Here is a 23750-nt window from a genome sequence, read left to right as displayed (position 1 = left end):
GTACAAAGCAGTTCATTCTCACATCTCCCGTTATCCTTTATCCAAAACCATAAATCTGCATCACCAGGCCTTGTCTAATTAGCTGTACCTCCCTTCCACAGATGGCTGTGGATGCTCGATCAGTTTACACCTGAGACAGATAAATCCTTTGGCCCATATTCCTTAATACCTTTGCTTAACGAAGGCAGGTAAATGAAGTTAGGCCAATGATCCCATTGAATGGTGGAACAGGCTTGAGGGGCTGAATGGCCTACTCCTATGTTCCTGTAATGGAAAACATGTTTCCTTATCCACTATTTGTACAGGTCTATCAAACCTCCCCTCTGTCTCCAACCCTGTGGAGAACAACCCTCAGCTTCTCCAGCTCAAGCTAGTAAGCGAAAACCTTGTGGGATTGTAATCCCATCCATCTGGGCTTTACAGATAAGAAAATCAGAACCTTGGACATGAATACTGTAAATAAAAACAGCCCTGGAGATGAAATAGAGACAGGATCCATGGTCAAGAGTTACTCTCAATAATTCTGACCTTGTAACAGAAACAATACTGCACATATTGACACGCGAAACCTACTCTTGTATAACCCAGTTAAGAAAGGGATGAATTGTTTCCATTGAGCAGGACCAGACGATGATCATTGACCCCTATCCAGGAAGGAGGGAGCTTTATGCTACATCTGAGCTTGCTCACCTTGGTGAAGTTCCTCATTTCCAGTGTAGAAACATCATCGGCACTGAGTGTGTCTGTCTAGAACAGGGCAAGTAACAGATTGAAAGGATTACGAGGTTACAAAACATTGACCTTCCATGAGAATGGCCTCAGATAATGTGTTTATGATGTTTTAATGGGGACCATTATTAAAGGGACAGGGTCAAAGGGCTGGAGGAGGTGTTGTGTGGGGGTCATGTCAGGAACAGTCAGCTTGGCTTGCATACTGACTCTTCTCACAGGAATGAACGACACGAGAGGTACTGGGGCTGAGAGCTCAGGGGAATTTTAACGATTAACTCCCAGAAGCTTAGCTGTGAATTGTGTAAGATTTGGTGCAGAAATGTGGGGTTTTGTCTGTTTTTTTTATTATTCACTCCTGGAATGTGAGCATCCCTGGCTGGGCCCAGCATTTATTGCCCGTCCCTAGTTGCCCCCTGAGAAGGTGGTAGTGAGCCGCCATCTTGAACCTCTGCAGTCCACCTGCTTTGGGTTGACCCACAATGTAATTAGGGAGGAAATTCCAGGATTTTGATCCAACGATAGTGAAGGAACGATGATATATTTCCAAGGCAGGATGGTGGTGTTCCCACATTTCTGCTGCCCATGTCGTTCTAGATGAAAGAGGTCAAGGGTTTGGAAAGTGCTGTCGAGGGATCTTGTAGATAGTACACGTTGCTGAGCAGCAGTGCTGGAGGGAGTGGGATCCTTGTGGATGTGGTGCCAATCAAGCGGCTGCTTTGTCCTGGATGGTGTCGAGCTTCTTGAGTGTTGTTGGGCCTGGCCCCCATCCAGGCAAGTGGGGAGTATCCCATCACACTCCTGACTTGTGCCTTGCAGATAGTGGACAGGATTTAAGGAATTAGGAGGTGAGTTACTCACCACAGTATTCCCAGCTTCAGGCCTGCTCTTGTAGCCAGCTGAGTTTCTGGTCAATGGTAACCCCCAGGATATTGACAGTGGAAGATCTAAAGATGGTAAAAGCAATGAATGTCAATGATCTATGGTTAGATTGTCTCTTTTTGAAATGGTCGTTGCATGGCATTTGTGTGGTGTGAATGTTACTTGTCACTCGTCAGCCCAAGACTGGATATTGTCCAGATCCTTCTACATTTGAACATGGACTGCTTCAGTATCTGAGGAGTCACGAATGGTGCTGAACATTGTGCAGTCATCGGTGAACATCCCCACTTCTGACCGTATGATAGACGGAAGGTCATTGATGAAGCAGCTGAAGATGGTTGAGCCAAGGACACTACCCTGAGGGATTCCTGCAGAGATGTCCTGGAGCTGAGAAGATTCACCTCCAACAACCATGACCATCTTCCTACGTGCCAGGTATGACTCCAACCAGTTTGCCCCTGAATACCCATTGATTCCAGTTTTGCTAGGCTCCATGATGCCACCCTCAGTCAAATGCCGTCTTGATGTCAAGGGCTGCCACTCTCACCTCACCTCTGGAATTCAGCTCTTTTGTCCATGTTTGGACCAGGTCAGGATCAGATGATGGGTCTAGGCCCGAAACGTCAGCTTTTGTGCTCCTGAGATGCTGCTTGGCCTGCTGTGTTCATCCAGCTTCACACTTTAATATCTAAGCTAATGTTTTGAGTCCAGATGACTCTTCAGAGCTGTACTAGACTCGAAACATTAGCTCGCTGTCCCTCTATGGATGCTGCCTGGATCACTGTGATCTCTAGCATTTTGTTGTCTTCAGTACAGATTCCAGCACCTGCAGTAATTTGCTGCTACATTGAGGATGAGGATATGCGTGGAGTCTCCTCCTCCAGTGAGTTGTTTAATCATCCAACACCATTCATGACTGGAAGTGGTCAGACTGCAGAGCTTAGATCTGATCCATTGTTTGTGGGATCACTGAGCTCTGTCTATCATTTGCTGCTTATGATGTTTGGCACTTCCTGTTTTGCGGCTTCACCAGGCTCATACCTCATTTTCAGCCATGCTTGGTGCCACTCTTACCTCCTGTACTCAACTGGTGAGGATTTGATCAAATATGTTTTTCCCTCTTAAATCTTGGAGGCCTTTAAATTGGTCAAACCAATCAGAGTTTTGTCTGCTTTAATTTAAATTAATTTATAAGCCCCTGTATCGGGGTGTTAGGAAGGTTTGACATTAACATGTTTGTGATTGAACCATAAACATGTTTATTTCTGTCCTACTGCAGCCTCCCACTTCTTCAACTGTTGTGAATTTAGGTAGAGTACTTCTGAGTTAGAAGGTAGAATGTTAGAATTGGTTTGTAAAAATGATAGGAGGAAGAGTGTGTGGTCCTTTAAGAGGTGGTGTGTTTTTCTCAGCTTGGAGATAAAATAATGTCTGCAAGCAGCTGTAGATGCATAGACAGATCTGAAATTGAAACAGATAGAGTCACAGAGTAATACTACATGTAAACAGGCCCTTCAGCCCAAACTGGCCCATGTTGACCATGGTGTCCATGTGTCAACTAGCTGTGTGATTGGCAATCTGGGCTTGTTTTGATGTTAAGGCAACCTGCTTTAATATCAGCCAATTAATTTAAACCATGCCCTAGATACCAAAACCCAATTAAATTTTAATTTGATGTGTTGACAACCTAGGACCAATCCTATTATAAAGTCATCAGGGTATACAGGAAGAGAGGTTTTTGAAAATCTGTGAGGGCAAATTGCCATTGGAAGAATAAAACCCTGGCTCTCCAGAAATCTTTACGCTCTCTGATTAAGCACCATCTAAAACGTATAACAGCACTCTTAGCCAATATTCCTGATGCAAGGATTCAACAAATAAATAATTCCTAACTAAAGAATAGCGGTAAAGGCACAGAACATTCTGGCAGATGCATCCTCACTGTAGTTTTGAGAGTCAAAGTTTTAATTTATTTTTCTTATTATTTGGGTTTATATATGTGGGACTTCTATTTATTGGCATAGCATGCCGTTAGAATTTTGTTCTACTTGAGAATAGTTAGTAGTTAAGGGGGAATTGTTCAGTTGTTGGTAGGTCTGTTAATTTGTTCATTGTTAGAGTATGATAAATAAATTGTTACTTGTTGCTTATAAAGTGAGTATAAGAATTTCTTTCATTTTATAACAGAACAGGAGCTGAAAGGCAGATGATACCATTTTTGCACTTCTTTTAGCAGATATTGAGACAAGGCGAGCTGCTCTGGGTGTTTCAATTTTAATCATCAGAGAGGTTTGCCTCATCATCGTAACATCAACACTACATGTCCCTCCACCTATCATTGTCTTATCTGCAAACTTAGCAACAACACCCTCAGTTCCTTCATCCAGATTGTTAATGTATAACATGAAAAGTTGTGGCCCCAACACCTCCCACTGTGGAACTCCTCTAGTCTTTGGCTGCCAACCTGAAAAAGACCCCTTTATCCCCACTCTCTGCCTTCTGCCAGTCAGCCGATCCTCTATCCATGCCAGTACCTTGCTTCTAACACCATGGGCTCTTGTCTTATTTAGCAGCCTCCTGTGTGGCACCTTGCCAAAGGCCTTTTGAAGATCCAAATTGATCATATCCACTGGCTCGCCTTTATCTAATTTGTTACCTCCTCAAAGAATTAGGTCTGCACCCTACTTTACTTCGTTTGATCTACTTCTGACTTCACCAACCTCATAGACTCAACTTGAAATAAACACCTTCATTTTCTTGTATATAAGAGAATAAAATGTGAGGCTGGATGAACACAGCAGGCCCAGCAGCATCTCAGGAGCACAAAACTCCAGCATCTGCAGTTCCCATTATCACTGATACAATATCATTTTCTTGTATCTCTCTTACTCCAGTCTGTCCCAGGCTTTTGTCCCAGGAGATGGAGAATATTTGCCAGATTCTCCACAGAAACCCTTCCCCAGTGTATAAAGTAAGTCGACTATAAACCAGAGACAATGGGAACTGCAGATGCTGGAGAATCCGAGATAACAAAGTGTGGAGCTGGATGAGCACAGCAGGCCAAGCAGCATCTCGGGAGCACAAAAGCTGACGTTTCGGGATACCTTTATGCACACAGGAGTGCAGCCATTCATGGGGCCGCACGGTGGCTCAGCGGTTAGCACTGCAGCCTCACAGCGCCAGGGACCCACATTTGATTCCAGCCTCGGGTGACTGTCTGTGTGGAGTTTGCACAGAGGGCTGTTGCTGCTATTTCAATGCTGAGACAGATTTTTAATCAGTGAGGGAAATCAAACACTTGGGGAATAAACAGGAAAGTGGAATTGAGTGTTATCAGATCAACCATGATCTCACTGAATGGCAGAGCAGACTCGATGGGCTGAATGGCCTACTTCTGCTCCTACATCTTATGGAATGGTGCCCTGGAGTGTCCTTTATGCTCCGCACGGTCGAGTGTCACATCTTGCCCTCTCAGTATGATGCCAGGGAGTATTGTCTGCCTCGAACCCGTGTACAATCCTGAGTCACAAGAAAACGTTAACTCCACACAAGCTGCTGGATGGACTGAGTTCCCAGCAATTTCCAACCCACGCAGAATTTCGCCTTCACTTCAGTCAGGAGGTGGGATGGGATTGACCCAGAATATTCCATTCCTGCACCACCATTCATTTCCCTCTCTCTCTCTCTCTCAGCAATGGATCTCGTACTCAATCTCCCGCTTGAAGGCTCCGCCGCTGAGGTTCTCAAATAACTCCCCAGGGCCTCTTTGGGGCTGGGCCTGGGCCTGGGCCTGGGCCTGAGCCTGGTGGAGAGGCCCCAACCCCCGGAGCTGCCGGCCTGGCTCAGCAGCCGTGTCTTTGTAGGTGCAGAAGTCTGTCCTGTTGCGGTCGAGCACCAGCATCTCCCGGCCTGCTTCGTCGCGGTACTCTTCCAGCTGGGCAAAGGTGGTCGGCCCGTCCGAGTAGTCATTAAGGTACAGGCCGCCTTCCTCCCCTCCCTGGCCCTTCTCGCCCGCTCTCCTCCGACAGATCATCGCCCCCAAGAGCAGGAAAGCGACCAGAGTCAGCAGGGAGATACCGACCGCAATGCTGGCCTGGGTGCCGGGGCCCAAGGTGGTGAACTCCATACTGCCAGCACCTGCCCTCTGGTACGGAGGCAGGCCCGGTGAGGGCGTTTCCCAACTCCTGAGGCCCAGGCCTGGGCCTGACGACAGGTTGACCCGCAGCTCAAAGGTGGCAGAGGCCCTCCCGCCCGGGTTGTGGGCCTCACACTCGTAGATCCCGGCATGCCAGGCTGTCAAGTTGCGGAGGGTCAGTGTCGCCCCTCCAGGGAGTAGGCCTGAAGGCCCCGGCCCAGCCTCGCTCACTTTCCTCCAACTCACTGCCGGAGGAGGGTAACCAGTGGCCTGGCAGCTCACCCTCAGCTCGTCCCCCACGCGGCTCACCAATCCCTGCTTGTGGTCCAGCCTCACGGCCGGCGGGATACAAACCAGGCTGTTTCCTGGGACTTGCAGCAGGCTGTGTCCGGCCAAACGAGGGGGCTCAGCACACACCATCTTCTTACCCAGTAGCAGCCGGCGCTGACCCTCCCCAGTCGTCCAGGCCCACAGCCAATGCAGCACACAGTCACACCTCCACTGGTTCCCTACAGACCGGGGTGGGGGAGGGGGGAGGGAGAGAGGGAGGGGGTGAGAGAGGGTGGGGGGAGAGAGAGAAGGAGGCAGAGAGAGCAAGGGAGGGAGAAATAGAGAAAGGGAGATAGAGAGAGAGAGAGATGGAGACACAGAGAGAGAAAGGGAGAGAGAGAGAGATGGAGACACAGAAAGAGAGAAAGGGAGACAGAGAGAGAGAGATGGAGACACACAGAGAGAAAGGGAAACAGAGAGAGAGAGACAGAAAAACACAAGTTGTCAGGTACACCCTTCACCATTCCCCTCGTCTACCTCAGTTAGATTGCCTGCTGAACTTCCCCACTCCTAGGATTACAAGTCTGCTCCCCTTCAGTTTAACTCCCTTAGCCCTGGGATCATTTTGATGAAGTTATGGCTCCAGTCCAGGCCTGGGCACCCTCTCCTGATGTGCACCACTGACACCCGAACACAATCCTCCAAGTACCTATGAAATGTCTCGAGCAGGTAGGGGAGGTGATAGCCTAGTGGTATTATCACTGGACTGTTGATCCAGAGACCCAAATAATGTTCCGGGCACCCTCGGTTCGAATCCTGCCATGGGAGATGGTGGAATTTGAATTCAATAGAATATCTGGATCATAAATCCATTGCCGATTGTTGGAAAAACCCATCTGGTTCACTAATGTCCTTCAGGGAAGGAAACTGCCATCCTTATCTGGTCTGGCCTACATGTGACTCCAGACCCACAGCAATGTGATTGACTCTCAGTTGCCCTCTGGGCAATTAGGGATTAGCGACACCCTCATCCCATGAAGGAATTTACAAAAGTACAACTCCCAGTGCCGAAACTCTCTCTCCCCAAACCCTAGCAGCTACTACCACAATTTCAGCAACCCTGCCCTGGACTGGTACAATTTCCCTGTATCCCAGCAACACCTCCCTGTACACTAGAAATCCCTTCCGACTCCCGAGCTGTCTCTCTCCAAACCCTAGCAACACCACCCCTTATCTCAACAACTCTAGATTGTATCCTAGCAATGACACCCTTCATCAGCATAATTTCCTGCGCCCTAGCAGGCCATTCCTCTCTGCACTGCTAGCACCAGCAAAAGAATCCCCCCCCCCACCATCATTCCTAGCAACTCGCCGTGCAGCAACATCTCCCTGTATCCAAGCAACTCCTCCCTGAATCCTGGCAAACCCTTCCCAAAACCTAGAAGCTGACCCTGAAGTCTGGCTGCTTCTCCCCAAAGACCAGTGACCGCTGTGCTGCAAACAGAGGACCTCCTTCCATCTCAGTACCTGCTCTAGCTGGTGGTGAGTGCTACTGAAAATTCATTTATCGGATTCAGCCGTGCTAACTGGACCTCCACTTCCTACCCATCCCCAGTTGCCATGCAAAAGGTGGGCATGAGCTTCCTTCTTCATAGTTAAACTTTGGTTTCTTATTTTTCTGATCTCTGCACAGCAGAATTCTAAATAAGAAAAGAGCCCGTGGTGTTAGGGGCAAGGTACGGGCATGGACAGAGGATTGGCTGCCTGGCAGAAAGCGGAGAGTGGGGTTAAGGGGGTCTTTTTAAGAATGGGGGCCAGCGACCAGTGGAGTTCCACAGAGGTCAGTGTTAAGACCACAACTGCTCACATGTCACATTAACGATCCGCTAACAATCTGGACAAAGGAGTTGAGGGCATTGTTGCTAAGTTTGCAGATGACACAGAGATAAGTGGGGGGACAGGTTAGTGTTGAGGAAGCAGGAGGCTGCAGAAGGACTTGGACAGGCTGGGAGAGGGGGCAAAGAAAAGGTAGATGGAATACAGTGTTGGAAAGTGTGGGGTAGGAAGAATTAGGGGCGGCACGGTGGCTCAGTGGTTAACACTGCAGCCCCACAGCGCCAGGGACCCGGGTTCAATTCCAGCCTCGGGTAACAGGGTGGAGTTTGCACATTCTCCCCATGTCTGCGTGGGTTTCTTCCGGGTGCTCCGGTTTCCTTCCACAGTCCAAAGATGTGCAGGTCAGGTGAATTGGCCATGCTAAATTGCTCAGAGAATCCAGGGATGTGCAGGCTAAGTGGGAAAGCCATGGGAAATGCAGGGTTACAGGAATAGGGAAGGGGGTGTGTCTGGGTGGGATGATCTCCAGAGGGTCAGTGTTGACTCGATAGGCCGAAGGACCTGTGTTTCCACACTTTAGGGATTCCATTCTAATAGAGATCATAGTCAGGATTCTCTTAGCATTAACACGCAGGTTCAGTTGGTAGCTAGGAAAGCAAATACAATATTGGCATTCATTTCAAGAGGGCCAGAATGCAAGAGCAGGATGTGCTGCTAAGGTTTTATAAGGCTCTGGTCAGACTGTGTTTGGAATATTGGGAGCAGTTTTTGGCCCTGTATCTAAGTGTAGATATGTGGATATTACTATAAATAAACCCCAGTTCATTACACGGTGTGGATATCGCTGTAAGTAACACCCTGTGCCTCACACAGTGTGGATATTGCTGTAAGTAACACCCTGTGTCTCACACAGTGTGGATATCACTTTAAATAACTCCCTGTCTGTCACACAGTGTGGATATCACTGTAAGTAACACCCTGTGTCTCACACAGTGTGGATATTGCTGTAAGTAACACCCTGTATCTCACACAGTGTGGATATCGCTGTAAGTGACACCCTGTGTCACACACACTGTGGATATCGCTGTAAATAGCTTCCTGCATGAATATCACTGCACATAACCCCCTGTCTGTCACACTGTGCAGATTTCACTGTAAATAACCCCCTGTCTGTCACACTGTGCAGATTTCACTGTAAATAACCCTCTGTCTGTCACACAGTTTGGATTTCACTTTAAATAACCCCCAGTCTGTCACACAGTTTGGATTTCGCTTTAAATAACCCCCAGCCTGTCACACAGTTTGGATTTCACTTTAAATAACCCCAGTCTGTCACACTGCGTGAATATCACTGCACGTAACCCCCTGTCTGTCACACTGTGCAGATATCACTGTAAATAACCTCCTGTCTGTCACACTGTGCAGATATCACTGTAACTAACCTCCTGTCTGTCACACTGTGCAGATATCACTGTAAATAACCTCCTGTCTGTCACACTGTGCAGATATCACTGTAACTAACCCCCGTCTGTCACACTGTGCAGATATCATTGCACATAACCCCCTGTCTGTCACACTGTGCAGATTTCACTGTAAATAACCCCCAGTCTGTCACACAGTTTGGATTTCACTTTAAATAACCCCCTGTCTGTCACACTGCGTGAATATCACTGCACATAACCCCCTGTCTGTCACACTGTGCAGATATCACTGTAAATATCCCCCTGTCTGTCACACTGTGCAGATATCACTGTAAATAACCCCCTGTCTGTCACACTGTGCAGATATTACTGTAAATAGTCCCCTGTCTGTCGCACTGTGAGTATTTATACAGTAAGATATTTCAATGTTATGAGCATCCTCTTACCAGCCAATCGGAGTTCCTGTAAGCTTTTTAGGGGTTGGATTGATGCCTGATGCAGTGTATGGAGCCTGTTGCTGCTCAGGTCCAGCAAGGCTAGTGATGAGAGCCCCTCAAAAGCTTGGTCAGCCATAGACTGGATATTGTTTTCCTGAAGATGGAGTTCCTGTAATCTCTGACCAAGTGATTAAGGGAAAAAAACACACCATCAGGTTTCAAAATGCTAAGCCCCTCTCCCAACTCACTACTGCTTCCCCACTTCACTCTCTACACTCACTGTCATAATCTTCACCAACAACCTGCAAACTTCGCCCTTTGCACTCTGTCTTTTGTGCTCTATTCATGCCCCAGATTTCTCAAAAAAGTTAAGATCACGAACTGAAGTTTCTTTCGTGACTTTCCTCCTGATCCACCCACACTCCCTCCCTCTCGTCTGGGCAGGTACAGATCATCTGCCCATCCATTCCCAGCCTCTCCCCCTGTCCACTCCCAGCCTCTCCCCCTGTCCACTCCCAGTGTGCTCCCCATCCACTCTCAGTCTCTCCCCCGACCACTCCCAGCCTCTCCCTGTCCACTCCCATTCTCTCCCCATGTCCATTCCCAGTCTCTCCCCTGTCTATTCCCAGTCTCTCCCCCGTCCACTCCCAGCCTCTCCCTGTCCAGTCCCAATCTCTCCCCATGTCCATTCCCAGTCTCTCCCCCTGTTCACTCCCAGCCTCTCCCTGTCCACTCCCATTCTGTCCCCTTGTCTACTCCCAGCCTCTCTCCCTGTCCACTCCCATTCTCTCCCCAGGTCCATTCCCGGTCTCTCCCCCTGTTCACTCCCAGCCTCTCGCCCTGTCCACTCCCATTTTCTCCCCTTGTCCACTCCCAGCCTCTCCCGCTGTCCACTCCCAGCCTCTTCCCCTGTTCACTGCCAGTCTCTTTGCCATCCAATCCCAGTCTCTCCCCCTATCCACTCCTGGTCTCTCCCCCTGTCCATTCCCAGTCTCTCCCCCCATCCTTTCCCAGCCTCTCCCCCGTCCAGTCCCATTCTGTCTCCTTGTCCATTTCCAGTCTCTCCCCTGTCCACTCCCAGCCTCTCCCCCTGTTCACTCCAGTCTCTCCCTCTGTTCACTCCCAGCCTCTCTCCCTGTCCAATCCCAGCTTCTTCCCCGTCCACTCCCAGTCTCTCCCCTTGTCCATTCCTAGTCTATCCCCCTGTCCACTCCCATTCTCTCTCCTTGTCCATTCCCAGTCTATCCTCTGTCCACTCCCAGCCTCTCCCCATGTCCATTCCCAGTATCTCCCCCTGTCCATTCCCTGTCTCTCCCCCTGTCCACTCCCAGTCTCTCCCCCTATCCACTCCCAGCCTCTCCCCTTGTCCATCCCCAGCCTCTTCCCCTGTCCACTCCCAGCCTCTCCCCGTTCACTCCCAGCCTCTCCCCTGTCCACTCCCATTCTCTCTCCTTGTCCACTCCCAGCCTCTCCCCCTGTCCACTCCCAGCCCCTCACCCTGTTCACTCCCAGTCTCTTTGCCATCCAATCCCAGTCTCTCCCCCTGTCCACTCCTAGTCTCTCCCCCTGTCCATTCCCAGTCTCTCCCCATGTTCATTCCCATCCTCTCCCCCTGTCCACTCCCAGCCTCTCCCCCTGTCCACTCCCAGCCTCTCCCCTGTCCACTCTCAGTCGCTCCCCTTATCCATTCCCAGTATCTCCCCCTGTCCAATCCCAGTCTCTCTCCCTGTCCAATCTGAGACTCTCCTCCTGAAAAATTCCCAGGTTTCCTCTCCATCCAGTGCCAGATCCAGCCTCAATTTTCCACACTTTCCGTCTGCTCAGATTTCATTTCAACCCCTCAATGCTCACACCATTCCCCACTGCCCTCTCCCCTGTTAACTCATCGCCCATTCTCTCCCGCATTGCCCTCTCCCCTGTTCGCTCATTGCCCACTCTGGGCCTGGTACCTGGAGTCCTCGAAAGGTCAGGCTTGCTAACCAGCTGATGTAGTTTCCTGCCAAGTATAAGACCCTGAGGTGGTCCAGACCCTCAAAGATGCTGTCGTTGAGGTGTTGGATGCGATTTCCATTCAGTGCTAATTCCACGAGCAAGTGTTGCCTGGACAGAGCACCGGGGTCAATAGTGCTGAGGCTGTTATTCTGAATGTAGAGGTTCTGGAGTTGGGAAAGATGGGAAAAGTCCCTCTGGCTGATGTGAGTGATATCATTGTCTTGTAAAAATAGTGTCTGAGGGAATGAACAAGACCCCAGTTAGCTCAGAGAGAGGGAGAGCACAGATTGAGAGAAAGACAGAGAAAATGGGAGAGATAGAGAAAGAAAGAATGAGAGAGAGAGAGATGGTCAGAGAATGAGAGAGAGAGTCAGAGAATGAGGAAGACAGACAGAATTGGAAAAGGAGGGAGAAAAACAGAGAATGAGAGAAAGGGAATGGAAGAGATAGAGAAAGACAGAATAAGAGGGAGAGAAAGACAGAGAGTGGGAGGGAGAGAGAGAGACACAGAGAAAGAGACCGTGTGATAGATTCTTTGAATAATACAGTTCCAACTGAACTAGTCCCATTTGCCTTTGTTTGGCCCATCTCCCTCTGAATCTTTCCTTTTCATGGACCTGTCCAAATGTCTTTTAGAGTTGTAACTGTACCAGCCTCCACCACTTCCTCTGCAGCTCACTCCATACATGCACCACCCTCTGTGTGAAAAAGTTGCCCCTCAGGTCCCTTTTAAATCTTTCCCTTCTCAACTTAAAAATATGCCGTGTGGTTTTGAACGATCTCACTCTAGGGAAAAGACCTTCACTGAGGATTTTGTAAACCTCGATAAGCCTCAGCCTTTTACTTTCCAGGGAAAGAAGTCCTGGCCTACCCAGCCTCTCCTTATAACTCAAACCCACTAGTCCCAGTAACAAAGTGTGGAGCTGGATGAACACAGCAGGCCAAGCAGCATCTTAGGAGCACAAAAGCTGACGTTTCGGGCCTAGACCTTTTATCAGAGTCCCAATAACATCCTTGTTAAACTTTTCCGAACCCTTTCAAGATTAACAACATCTTCCCTATAGCAGGGAGACCACAATTGAACTGGTCTAATTGTATTCTAAAAGTGGCTTCACCAATACCCTGCAGAGTTGCAGCAAGACATCCCAACTCCTGTACTCAATGTTCTGACCAATAAAGGCAAGAGTACCAAATGTCTTCTTCACCTACCTCTCAGGGAGCTATGCACCTGCACCCCTAAGCCTCTCTGTTTGGCAACACACCCCCAGGTACTACCATTAGCTGTAAAAGTCCTGTCCTGATTTGTCTCAGCAAAATGCAACACCTCACATTTACCAACCTCAGAAAGTTCTGACTAAGGGTCACTGGATCCGAAACGTTAACTCTGATTTCTCTCCACGGATGCTGCCAGACCTGCTGAGCTTTTCCTGCAATTTCTGTTTCTCTTTCTGATTTACAGCATCCGCAGTTTCGTCAGGTCAACAAGATCTCAGCTGGTCTGATTATTCCACATTCCCACCTCATCCCGATAACCCTTCACCAATCTCCCCTTCCCACACCCCGTGCTTATCCAAAATTTATCCTCCTCTAACTCAGAAACATGCAGGAAAAGTTTCAAAAACTCATGACCCTCTGGGAGAAAAAAATTGCCCCATCTCTGTCTTAGATGGATGGTCCCCAATTTTTAAACATCGATGCCTCCTTCTAGATTCTTCCACAAGAGAAGACATCCTCTCTTTGTCTTCTCTGTCAGGACCCTCCAGGATTGAAATGTTTCAATTTTTTTCCCCTTTATTCATTCTCCGGATGAGGGCATCGCTGACCAGGCAGCGTTTATTGCCCATCTCTAATTGCCCAGAGGGCAGTAAGAGTCAACCACATTACTGTAGGTCTGGAGTCACATGTAGGCCAGACCAGGTAAGGATGGACATGAGTGAACCAGATGGGTTTTTCAGACAGAACAAGGTGTAGAGTTGGATGAACACAGCAGGCCAAGCAGCATCAGAGGAGCAGGAATGCTGATATTTCGGGCCTGGACCCTTCTCAGAAATGGGGGAGGGGAAGGGTGTTCTGAAATAAATAGGAAGAGAGGGGGAGGTGGATAGAAGATGGATAGAGGAGAAGATAGATGAAGAGGAGATAGATAAGTCAAAGAGGTGGGGATGGAGCCAATAAAGGTGAGTGTAGGTGAGGAGGTAGGGAGGAGACAGGTCAGTCCAGGGAGGACGGACAGGTCAAGGGGCGGGATGAGGTTAGTAGGTACGAGATGGAGGTGGGGCTTGAGGTGGGAGGAGGGGATAGGTGGGAGGAAGAACAGGTTAGGAAGGCGGGGACGAGCTGGGCTGGTTTTGGAATGCAGTTGGGGGAGGAGAGATTTTGAAGCTTGTGAAATTTACATTGATACCATTGGGCTACAGGGTTCCCAAGCGGAGTATGGGATGCTGTTCCTGCAACCTTCGGGTGGCATTATTGTGGCACAGCACGAGGCCCAGGATGGACATGTCGTTTGAGGAATGGGAAGGGCTGTTAAAATGGTTCGCGACTGGGAGGTGCAGTTGTTTATTGTGAACCGAGCGTAGGTGTTCTGCAAAGCGGTCTCCAAGCCTCTGCTCGGTTTCCCCGATGTAGGGGAAGCCACAATGGGTACAGCGGATGCAGTATACTACATTGGCAGATGTACAGATGAACATCTACTGGATGTGGAAAGTCAACTTGGGGCCTGGGATGGGGGTGAGGGAGGAGGTGTGGGGGCGGGTTCCTGTGGTTGCGGGGAAAAGTACCAGGTGTGGTGGGGCTGGAGTGGACAAGAGTGGTCTCTCCGGATGGCAGACAAGGGTGGGGATGGAAAAATGTCTTTGATGGTGAGGTCAGATTGCAGATGACGGAAGTGTCGGAGGTTGATGCGTTGTATCCGGAGATTGGTGGGGTGGTTTGTGAGGTCTAGGGGATTCTCTTTGGGCAGTTATTGTGGGAGTGGGGTGTGAGGGATGTGTTGCAGGAAATGCAGGTAGACACGGTCAAGGGCGTTCTCAACCACTGTGGGGGTAATGTTGCGGTCCTTGAAAAACGAGAACATCTGAGATGTACGGGAGTGGAATGCCTCATCCTGGGAGCAGACGCGGCAGAGGTGAAGGAATTGGGAATAGGGGATGGAATTTTTGCAGGAAGGTGGGTGGGAGGAGGTGTATTCCAGGTAGCTTTGGGAGTCGGTGGGCTTGAAATGGATATTGGTTTCTAGGTGTTACCCGAGATGGAGACAGAGAGGTCCAGGAAGGTGAGAGAGGTGTTAGAGATGGTCCAGGTGAACTTAAGATTAGGGTGGAAAGTGTTGAAGTGGATGAACTGTTCAAGTTCCTCGTGGGAGCAAGAGGCGGCGATGTAATGGATGAAGAGGTGGGGTTTAGAGCCAGTATAGGTACAGGAGAGGGATTGTTCTATGTAACCTACAAAGAGGCAGGCATAGCTTGCGCCCATGGCCACCCCCTTTGTCTGTTGGAAGTGGGAGGAATTGAAAGAGAAGTTGTTGAGGGTGAGAACGAGTTCAGCTAAGGTTTTTCAAACAGTTGACAATGGATACATGGTCATCATTAGATTCTTAATTCCAGATATTTATTGAATTGAAATTCCACCATCTGCTGTGGCAGAACTCAAAGCTGGGTCCCCAGAATGTTATCCGCGTCTCTGGATTATCTGTCAAATGATAATACCACTAGGCCAATGCCTCCCCACTTTCACTTTGTAAACTCCACCAGTCTGTCCATCCTTTCTTAATAAGGCAACTCCATTCCAGATGTTAGATAAGCAAACCCTTCCTGAACTGCCTCCAAAGCATATACATGCTTCCTCAAATAATGCAAGTAATCTACAGAGTACTCCAGATGTGGTCCCACCAATGCTGTATATAACTAAAGCATAACCTCTCTAAATATGCATTCAGTTCCCTTTGCATTAAGTTATAACACTCTGCTAGCTTTCCTAACTTATTGTTGTGTCTGCATATTAACATTTTTTTGATTCATGCACTTGGACACCCAGATCCCTCTGCATCTCAGAGCTCTGCAACCTCTCACCACTTAGATGATAGGCTTCCTTTTACTCTTTCTGCCTACCCTCTGCCTTTGAGTTTTTGATTTTCATAGAAATCATGAAACCCCTACAGTGTGGAAACAGGCCATTCAGCCCATCAAGCCCACACTGACTTTTCAAGGAATATCCCATCTGGACCAACTTCCCTACCCTATCCCTGTATTTCCCATGGCTAAACCCCTTAAGCTGCACATCCCTGGACACTACAGGCAATTGAGCACAGCCAGCCCATCCTAGCCTGCACATCTGTAGTAGATTCACCAACTTTAGGTACATTTAAGTCGTCACTGGATAAGCATATGGATGTACATGGAATAGTGTAGGTCAGATGGGCTTCAGATTGGTATGACAGGTCGGCACAACTTCGAGGGCTGAACGGCCTGTACTGTGCTGTAATGTTCTATCTTTGGACTGTGGGAAGAAATCAGAGCACCCAGAAGAAAGCCTCACAGACACAGGGAGAACGTGAAAACTCCACACAAATAGTTAGTCACGGGTAGAATTAAAGTTGCCCCTGGGATCTGGGAGTGTTGGTCCAGGATTCTCTAAAGGTTAACTTGCAGGTAGAGTCCGTGATTAAGAAAGCAAATGTAACGTTGTCGTTTATCTCAAGAGGGTTGGAATATAAAAGCAGCGATGTGCTTCTGAGACTCTATAAAGCTCTAGTTCAGCCCCATTTAGAATATGGTGTCCAATTTTGGGCCCCACACCTCAGGAAGGACATACTGGCGCTGGAGCGCGTCCAGCAGAGATTCACACGGATGATCCCTGGAATGGTAGGTTTAACGTACGATGAACAGTTAAGGATCCTGGGATTGTATTCATTAGAGTTTAGAAGGTTGAGGGGAGATCTGATAGAAACTTACAAGGTAATGCATGGTTTAGAAGGGGTGGACGCTGGGAAATTGTTTCCGTTAGGCGGGGAGACGAGGACCTGTGGGCAGAGCCTTCAAATTAGAGGGGGTAAATTTAAAACAGAAATGAGGAGACCAGCCAGAGAGTGGTGGGCCTGTGGAATTCATTGCCGCAGAGTGCAGTGGAGGCCGGGATGTTGGATGCCTTCAAGATCAATAAATTCTTCATCTCACAAGGAATCAAGGGCTACGGGGAGAATACAGGGAAGTGGAGTTGAAATGCCCATCAGCCATGATTTAAATGGTGGAGTGGACTTGATGGGCCGAATGGCCTTACTTCCACTCCTATGTCTTATGGTCTTATGGCACTGTGAGGCAGCAGTGCTAACCACTGTGCCAACCCATTTTGTTGTCATGATTTTCACCACTCGCCGACTTAGTGCAAATGGACATGTGCCTGATGGAATTGCTACCTCGGTCAGATTCCATTACCTGGGTAAAAGCGGGAATATTTGGTGGCACAGCTGTGAGTCCAAGAGAGCCGCACTCTACTGTTGTACTGTAACAACGGCATCCTTCCAGACATCCCTGGGAAGACAGCACCTGAAGGCTGAGGATGAGAATAGTGGTAATGAACTCCATCCAGTCAGCGTGGATCATCTCTGTGTAAACAAAGGCAGAGAAATTAATATCTCAATACATTCTGCCTTCACTTCAGATGATTCTGCAAACCATGAGGATAGTTCTGTCTGTCTATAACCGCTCTAAATTCTCAAGCTCAGGACATTATATGACTGCACATATAGGGTCATACAGCACAGAAAACAAACACTTTGGTGCAACTCATCCACGCTGAAGAATCTGAGATAACAAGGTGTAGAGCTGGAGGAACGCAGCAGGCCGAGCAGCATCAGAGGAGCAGGAAGGCTGACGTTTCAGGCCTAGATCCTTCTTCATTTTCTGAAGAAGAGTCTAGGCCCAAAACATCAGCTTTCCTGCTCCTCTGATGCTGCTTGGCCTGCTATGTTCCATCAGCTCTACACCTTGTATATCTCATCCAGGTAGACCAGGTTTCCCTAATTAACTCGTCCCACTTGCCTGTGTTTGGCCCATATCCCTCTAAACCTTTCCTATTCATGTACCTGTCCAAATGTCTTTAAATAATGTAACACTACCTGAATCTACCGCTTATTCCACGCCCCACCCTCTGTGTGAAAAAGTTGCTCCTAAGATCCCTTTTAATTCTTTCCCCTCTCGCCATAAATCTCAGCCTCTAGTTTTAAAAGGCCAACTGTTGCAGTCTTCCTGCTGAGGATGACCCACAACGCCCTCAGAGAGAGAATTTCAGGATTGCGACCCAACGACACTGAAGGAACGGCAATATATTTCCACGTCAGGATGGTGAGTGGCTTGGAGGGGAATGTGTGAGTGGTTGTCTTCCAAAGCCCCTGGCAGCTAAAGTGTGGCCACTAATGGAGAGGCCTCTATCCTACCAACCTACATGGGGTTAGGGACAAAAGTTTCACCCAACACAGATTCCCTCCTAGTGACCTATTGCGCTGGGATCAGGGGTCACCACATGTACTCAGCAGGTTGTAAGCACCAGTCACACCCCATTAAAACATAGGAATTAGGAGCAGGAAAAGGCCATTCAGCCCCTTAAGGCACCATTTAATATGGTCATGGTTGATCTGACTGTAATCACAGCTCCACAAGATGGAGATGGGGTCCACTTGCACAGGCAAGAAATTGTCAGTGAGGCCACAGCATAGATGGAGCAACAGAAGATCTTAAAAGATTCTACACCCACATCAGGCCCACCTGGCCTGAGGACTTTAGAAAACAAAGGCTTGGGGCCCACTGAATAGAGAGAGATCTCTCTATAATTTAGTGTGCATAGGATATTGGGGAAACTCACCCTTTTGGGACAATGGTGTTGGTGGGCATCATCAGTTTGGGTAATGATATTTTATTCAGTAATGTAAGTCTCTGTTTGTTTTTCTTTAAGTTTGTGTTTGTTCTTGATATTGTGACCAGAAAAGAGCTGTTTCATTTTTCCTTCATGTTGATTTTGGACCCCTGGAAAGAGCCAAGGGGGTTTTTATTTCAACTGTTCCCGCCCCAGATGTGCTGGACGGGGTTTTGAACGGGTCAGGAAAGGGTTCAGTTTACTTGTTGACCCCTAGTTGTCCCCTATCCAAAGAGTGGCTGGTGGTCAGAGTCAGGGGAAAGCCATTTTCAGTTTATTTATTGATTACTAGTTTCCAAAATTGAACGGACTTTATTTTTGTATCAAAAGTAAAACAAACAGTTCCTTCTATTTACATATAGAGAAAACTTTATTCTGTACTTTACCCAGTGCTGTCCGTATCCCAGGAATGTCTGATGGGGGCGGCGTTGGGGGATGGGGTGGGGGCAGGGTCATGACTGATCTGCTCATAGTTTTTCATTAGGGGACACTCATCACATCCTTGAGACTAACTTGTACATGGCAGACAACTTTGCCATTCCTGGCCAACGGCATACCTGGAGATTCTATCATACAGTTCTCGTGTATCCAACTTCCCACTCCCACCATTGGTCCGTCCCCTCACTGTTCCCCCTTCTCCCAGCCACAACTTCCCACTCCCACCATTGGTCCGTCCCCTCACTGTTCCCCCTTCTCCCAGCCACAACTTCCCACTCCCACCATTGGTCCGTCCTCTCACTGTTCCCCCTTCTCCCAGCCACAACTTCCCACTCCCACCATTAGTCTGTCCTCCTAGTGTTCCCCCTTCTCCCACCTACGTCAAGGTCTTTAGTCGCCAATCTGATGATTCCTGGCAGTCAGTCATTACCTTTATATCAATTTCAACTAAACCAATGAAAAGAAAATCACAAAGAAAATGTGAAAGACACATTTTTAAGAAGATCTCTACACCCCATTCCCTGAGTTGCTCACAGAAATGTTCTTCTACAGTCTCCAAGGCAGAGCTGGAGTGTTGGCAACCATCTCTTTGTTCCATTTCTTGGCAGCGTTGAGTCTTATTATCTCCAAAGTCTTCAGAGACTATAAGAATCATAGATTGGCGACTGATTTTTACTTGCTTCAGTCCATAGCCTTCCCCCAACCAACACCATCAGGAAACAGAGATAATGGGAACTGCAGATGCTGGAGAATCCAAGCTAACAAAGTGTGGAGCTGGATGAACACAGCAGGCCAAGCAGCATCTCAGGAGCACAAAAGCTGATCTTTCGGGCCTAGACCCTTCATCAGAGAGGGTCTAGGCCTGAAACATCAGCTTTTGTGCTCCTGAGATGCTGCTTGGCCAGCTGTGTTCATCCAGCTCCACACTTTGCTACCATCACGAAACACATTGATCACTGTGAAATCCTGCTGTGCACATTTATATTTGCTTATAGAACACCAAGCACCTTGAGGTACCTCATTGACTGTTAAACATTGCAATGTCATGTAGCCACGTGATGTTTTCTTGGAATCCCCTGTGGTAATGAGTTAATCCTGAGTCAGGCAGCTGTGGACACACTTTGTATCTGAACAAAAGCTGAGCCTAAGACTCTCACATGCTTGTTCAGTGAATTGTTTGTGTTTTGTTATACCTCAGGATATGGTGTCTCAGGTAAATCTGTTTTCATTGCTTGTTGCTAATTGCCCTGTGTAGTTGATCCTTGTAATATGAAATCACGTGTAGACCAATGAGATATGTTTTTACACCATCCAAAGTCTTTCGAAATCCCTTTACAGCTGACAACTGCATTATCACTAGGTCAAAATCCTGGAATTCCCTCCCTAACAGCATTGCAGGTCAACCCACAGCTGGAGGACTGCTGTGGCTCAAGAAGGCAGCTCACCCCCACCTTCTCAAGGGGCAGCTAGGGAGGGTAAGAAATGCTGGTCCAGCCGGCAATGGCTATATTCAGGGAGATATGTTATTTTCATCCAGTACTGACAGAGAGCTTATATACTTACGTGACAGCAGCAAATCAAGGCAGATGGTACACGCCCAGAAGCTGAGGCTTGATTCACACAGCAACAGACAGGACTGGACCGATTATCATTTTGCAAAACACCTTCAGTCTGAGGCAGTTCTAAGGATTTGGTACAATGCAAAAAACTTTCACCCACCCTAATCCACACAAAGCTATTTGTATAACTGATCTCAGCCTTACAGCTCCTGATGAACCCACACCATGATGGGTGGCACAGTGGCTCAGTGGTTAGCAGTGCTGCCTCACAGTGCCAGGGACCTGGGTTCAATCCCACCCTTGGGGGACTCTCTGTGTAGAGTTTGCACGTTCTCCCTGTGTCTGCGTGGGTTTCTTCCCATAGTCCAAAGATGTGCAGCTTGGATGGATCGGCCATGCTAAATCGCCTGTATGTGTTCAGGGAGGCGTACATTAGGTGGGTTATAGGGGAATGAGTCTGGGTGGGATGCTCTGAGGTCTGGTGTGGACTTGTTGGGCCAAAGGGCCTGTTCCCACACTGTAGGGATTCTATATCAGTGAGAACTGCCAGAAGCCCATCTCCTCTGTCCGAGCACATCATACTCTGACCTAATCTTTAGTATCAAGCTGGATTTTATTGCTTCCTCATTTTGGAGCTGTCAGAAATAGACCACACCTTCATTGAAAGGATGGTGCAGTGTACCAAATATAGTCCCACAAGTACAGGAGAATAAATTACAGCCTTCTCTATACAGTCCTTCCTTAGAATTAAAATTATCCCCAAACATCAGCCACGTGAGGGTCTGGCCCTAGACTGAGCAGATATTTGGGATAGAGAGCTTGAAAGGGCCTGGTAGAGCCCTCTGGCAAAATTAAGGTAGGGTCACTCAATCCAAAACGTTAACTCTGATCTCTCTCCACAGATGCTGCAAGGCCTCCTGAGCTTTCACAGCAACTTCTGTTTTTGTCTTCATCCTCTATCCCCTCATTTTTGATGTGGAAATCCACCCATTAATTAGAAACAGGAGTAGGCTATTTGGCCCATCAATACAATCATGGCTGATCTGATCAGTGGTTTCAACTCCACTTTCCTCGTCTAACCCTGACTGCCTCTGACTCACCTATCAGTCAATAATCAATCTACCGCTCCCTTAAAAGTGCTCACTGCTCTTTGGGGAAGAGAGTTCACAGACCCACTATCGTCTGTGAGATAACCTTTCATCTCCTGTACTTAACAAGAATCAATTGATCTCTGCCTTAAAAACATTCAAGGGCTCTGCTTCTAGCATCTTTTCAGGAAGAGATTTCACCACCCTCTCAGAGAAAAAAAAATATTAAAAATTGGCTTAGAGACAGTAGGAACTGCAGATGCTGGGGAATGAGATAACAAGGTGTAGAGCTGGATGAACACAGGGTCTTTTCTGAAGGGTCTAAGCCTGAAACGTCAGCCTTCCTGCACCTTTAATGCTGCTTGGCCTGCTGTGTTCATCCAGCTCTACACCTTGTTATCTCTATTAAAAATTGGTGATCCCTGATTTTGAAACAGTGACATCTAGTTCTCGATTCTCCCATAATAGGAAACATCCTCTCCATTTCTAGCTTGTTAAAATACCTCCGGATCTTCTATGTGGATTCCCCTTCTTCAAAGCTTGGGCACAATTTTTGTTTCTTGACTATGTCTTCCCCTCTACCCTAACCCCTCTTACACTCACTGGCAAACTCCTCTAATTTCTATCCTTCTTCAGTTCTGTTAGAAGGTCACTGACCTGAAACATTACCCATGTTTTATGCGGAAGCTGCTTAACCCTGTTGAGTTTTTGCACTTTTTTTCCATCATTTTCATCCCAGAGGATGGGATGTCAGGCTGAGCAGTCAGGTGACATTATGACTGTTTCAGTCTCTCCCCAGTGTAACTTAGTCCACTGGTGTAGTATTCTGTAACCGAGAACCAGGGGAGGCAATGGCCTAGTGGTATTATCGCTGGACTGCTAACCCAGAGACCCGGATAACATTCTGGGGACCTGGGTTCAAATCCAACCATGGCACATGGTAGAATTTGAAATCATTAAGATATCTGGAATTAAGGATCTAAATATGACCATGAATCCATTGTCAATTGTAGGGAAAAACGCATTTGGTTCACTAATGGCCTTTAGGGAAGGGTCTGGCCTACATGTGACCCCAAGCCCACAGCAATGGGGCTGACTCTTACCTGCCCTCTGGGCAATTAGGGATGGCCAGTGACACCCTCATCCCATGAATGAATAAAGGAAAAAGAAAGGTATCATGGACAATCTGCAGTATGGGACCAGCTCTCCTAGCCACAGGCTGAATTTTTCCCAGCTTTAGCCACATAGGATTGGAGGCAAAAGGATGGCAGTTTCTAACACATTCCCACTGCTAGGTGAGCTTTCCCAGTATAACATTGCGAATTGGGATTGACTGCCTAGCCCATGGAGGTGGGCAATCAATTGGAAATTTTTTTTTTAAACATTTATTTTAAGCCACTTAAGAGCGAAGAAAACCAGTTGTTTTTTCTTTCAGCAGTTGCTGTCACTATGACTTTTAATAAAAAAAATCCAGAGACCTTATCTCAGTGAACCAGCCACCTTATGCCTCTTGCAAATGAGTGGAAGCATCCAGAGAAGGATGATTGAGAAGCAGTGTTCTTATCAGCACAGGAATCACAGATGCGGGGTGTTTTTTTTCGGCAATTTCTGCTTTTGTTTCTGATATTCAGCATCTGCAGTCCTTTGGTTTTTCACCGCAGTGGATCCTGTGAACTGTTCTCCAGTTTTCTCTGTGCATAACACATTTTATTTCCCTGCCAGTGTCTGCCCATGTATAATGGAGAGTTTGTAAGGAGATTAGATCTTTAACTTGTTGAGTTATACAGCAATGATTCATAATTGTGGTACCTGTAGCTGAAGTCTAATTGCTTTTATTAATTTAACAATTATTGCTAAGTCCATGCTTCTAATCAACCTGGCTCGAGAAGGCTGATAAGTTGAAGAACTTTGTGTACTTTTTAAACTGACTTTAACTTTTGTGATGACTCTCAGGGCTTAATTTCCCAGACTCCCCCATATAACACAGTGGTCCTCATTAAGGCCTCAGTTTGAGGTGGTTTTCAGACCCTCTTGATGTGACAGTCAAACTCAAC

General features: G+C 47.7%; 1 protein-coding gene across 2 annotated transcripts in view; it reads right to left on the bottom strand.

The window, feature by feature from the left end:
- Positions 1-501: 501 nt before the first annotated feature.
- Positions 502-23750, bottom strand: part of lrrc24 (leucine rich repeat containing 24) — a 35210-nt gene continuing 11961 nt past the window's right edge. The window contains exons 2-5 of one of the 2 annotated variants that reach the window (XM_048560415.2): positions 17135-17304; positions 11660-11938; positions 9720-9888; positions 502-6255 (exon numbers count right to left, since the gene is read on the bottom strand). In XM_048560415.2, the coding sequence (XP_048416372.1) occupies positions 5300-6255; positions 9720-9888; positions 11660-11938; positions 17135-17302 (1572 nt within the window). In that variant the 5' untranslated portion in view covers positions 17303-17304 and the 3' untranslated portion in view covers positions 502-5299. The remainder of the gene's footprint in view (positions 6256-9719; positions 9889-11659; positions 11939-17134; positions 17305-23750) is intronic. The other variant, XM_048560425.2, reaches the window with a different exon arrangement.

This window comes from Stegostoma tigrinum, chromosome 2 (assembly GCF_030684315.1).
Source record: "Stegostoma tigrinum isolate sSteTig4 chromosome 2, sSteTig4.hap1, whole genome shotgun sequence".
Taxonomy (NCBI): domain Eukaryota; kingdom Metazoa; phylum Chordata; class Chondrichthyes; order Orectolobiformes; family Stegostomatidae; genus Stegostoma; species Stegostoma tigrinum.
The sequence above is the reverse complement of the archived record's forward strand: the minus strand, read 5'-3'. Positions and strand labels throughout refer to the sequence as shown.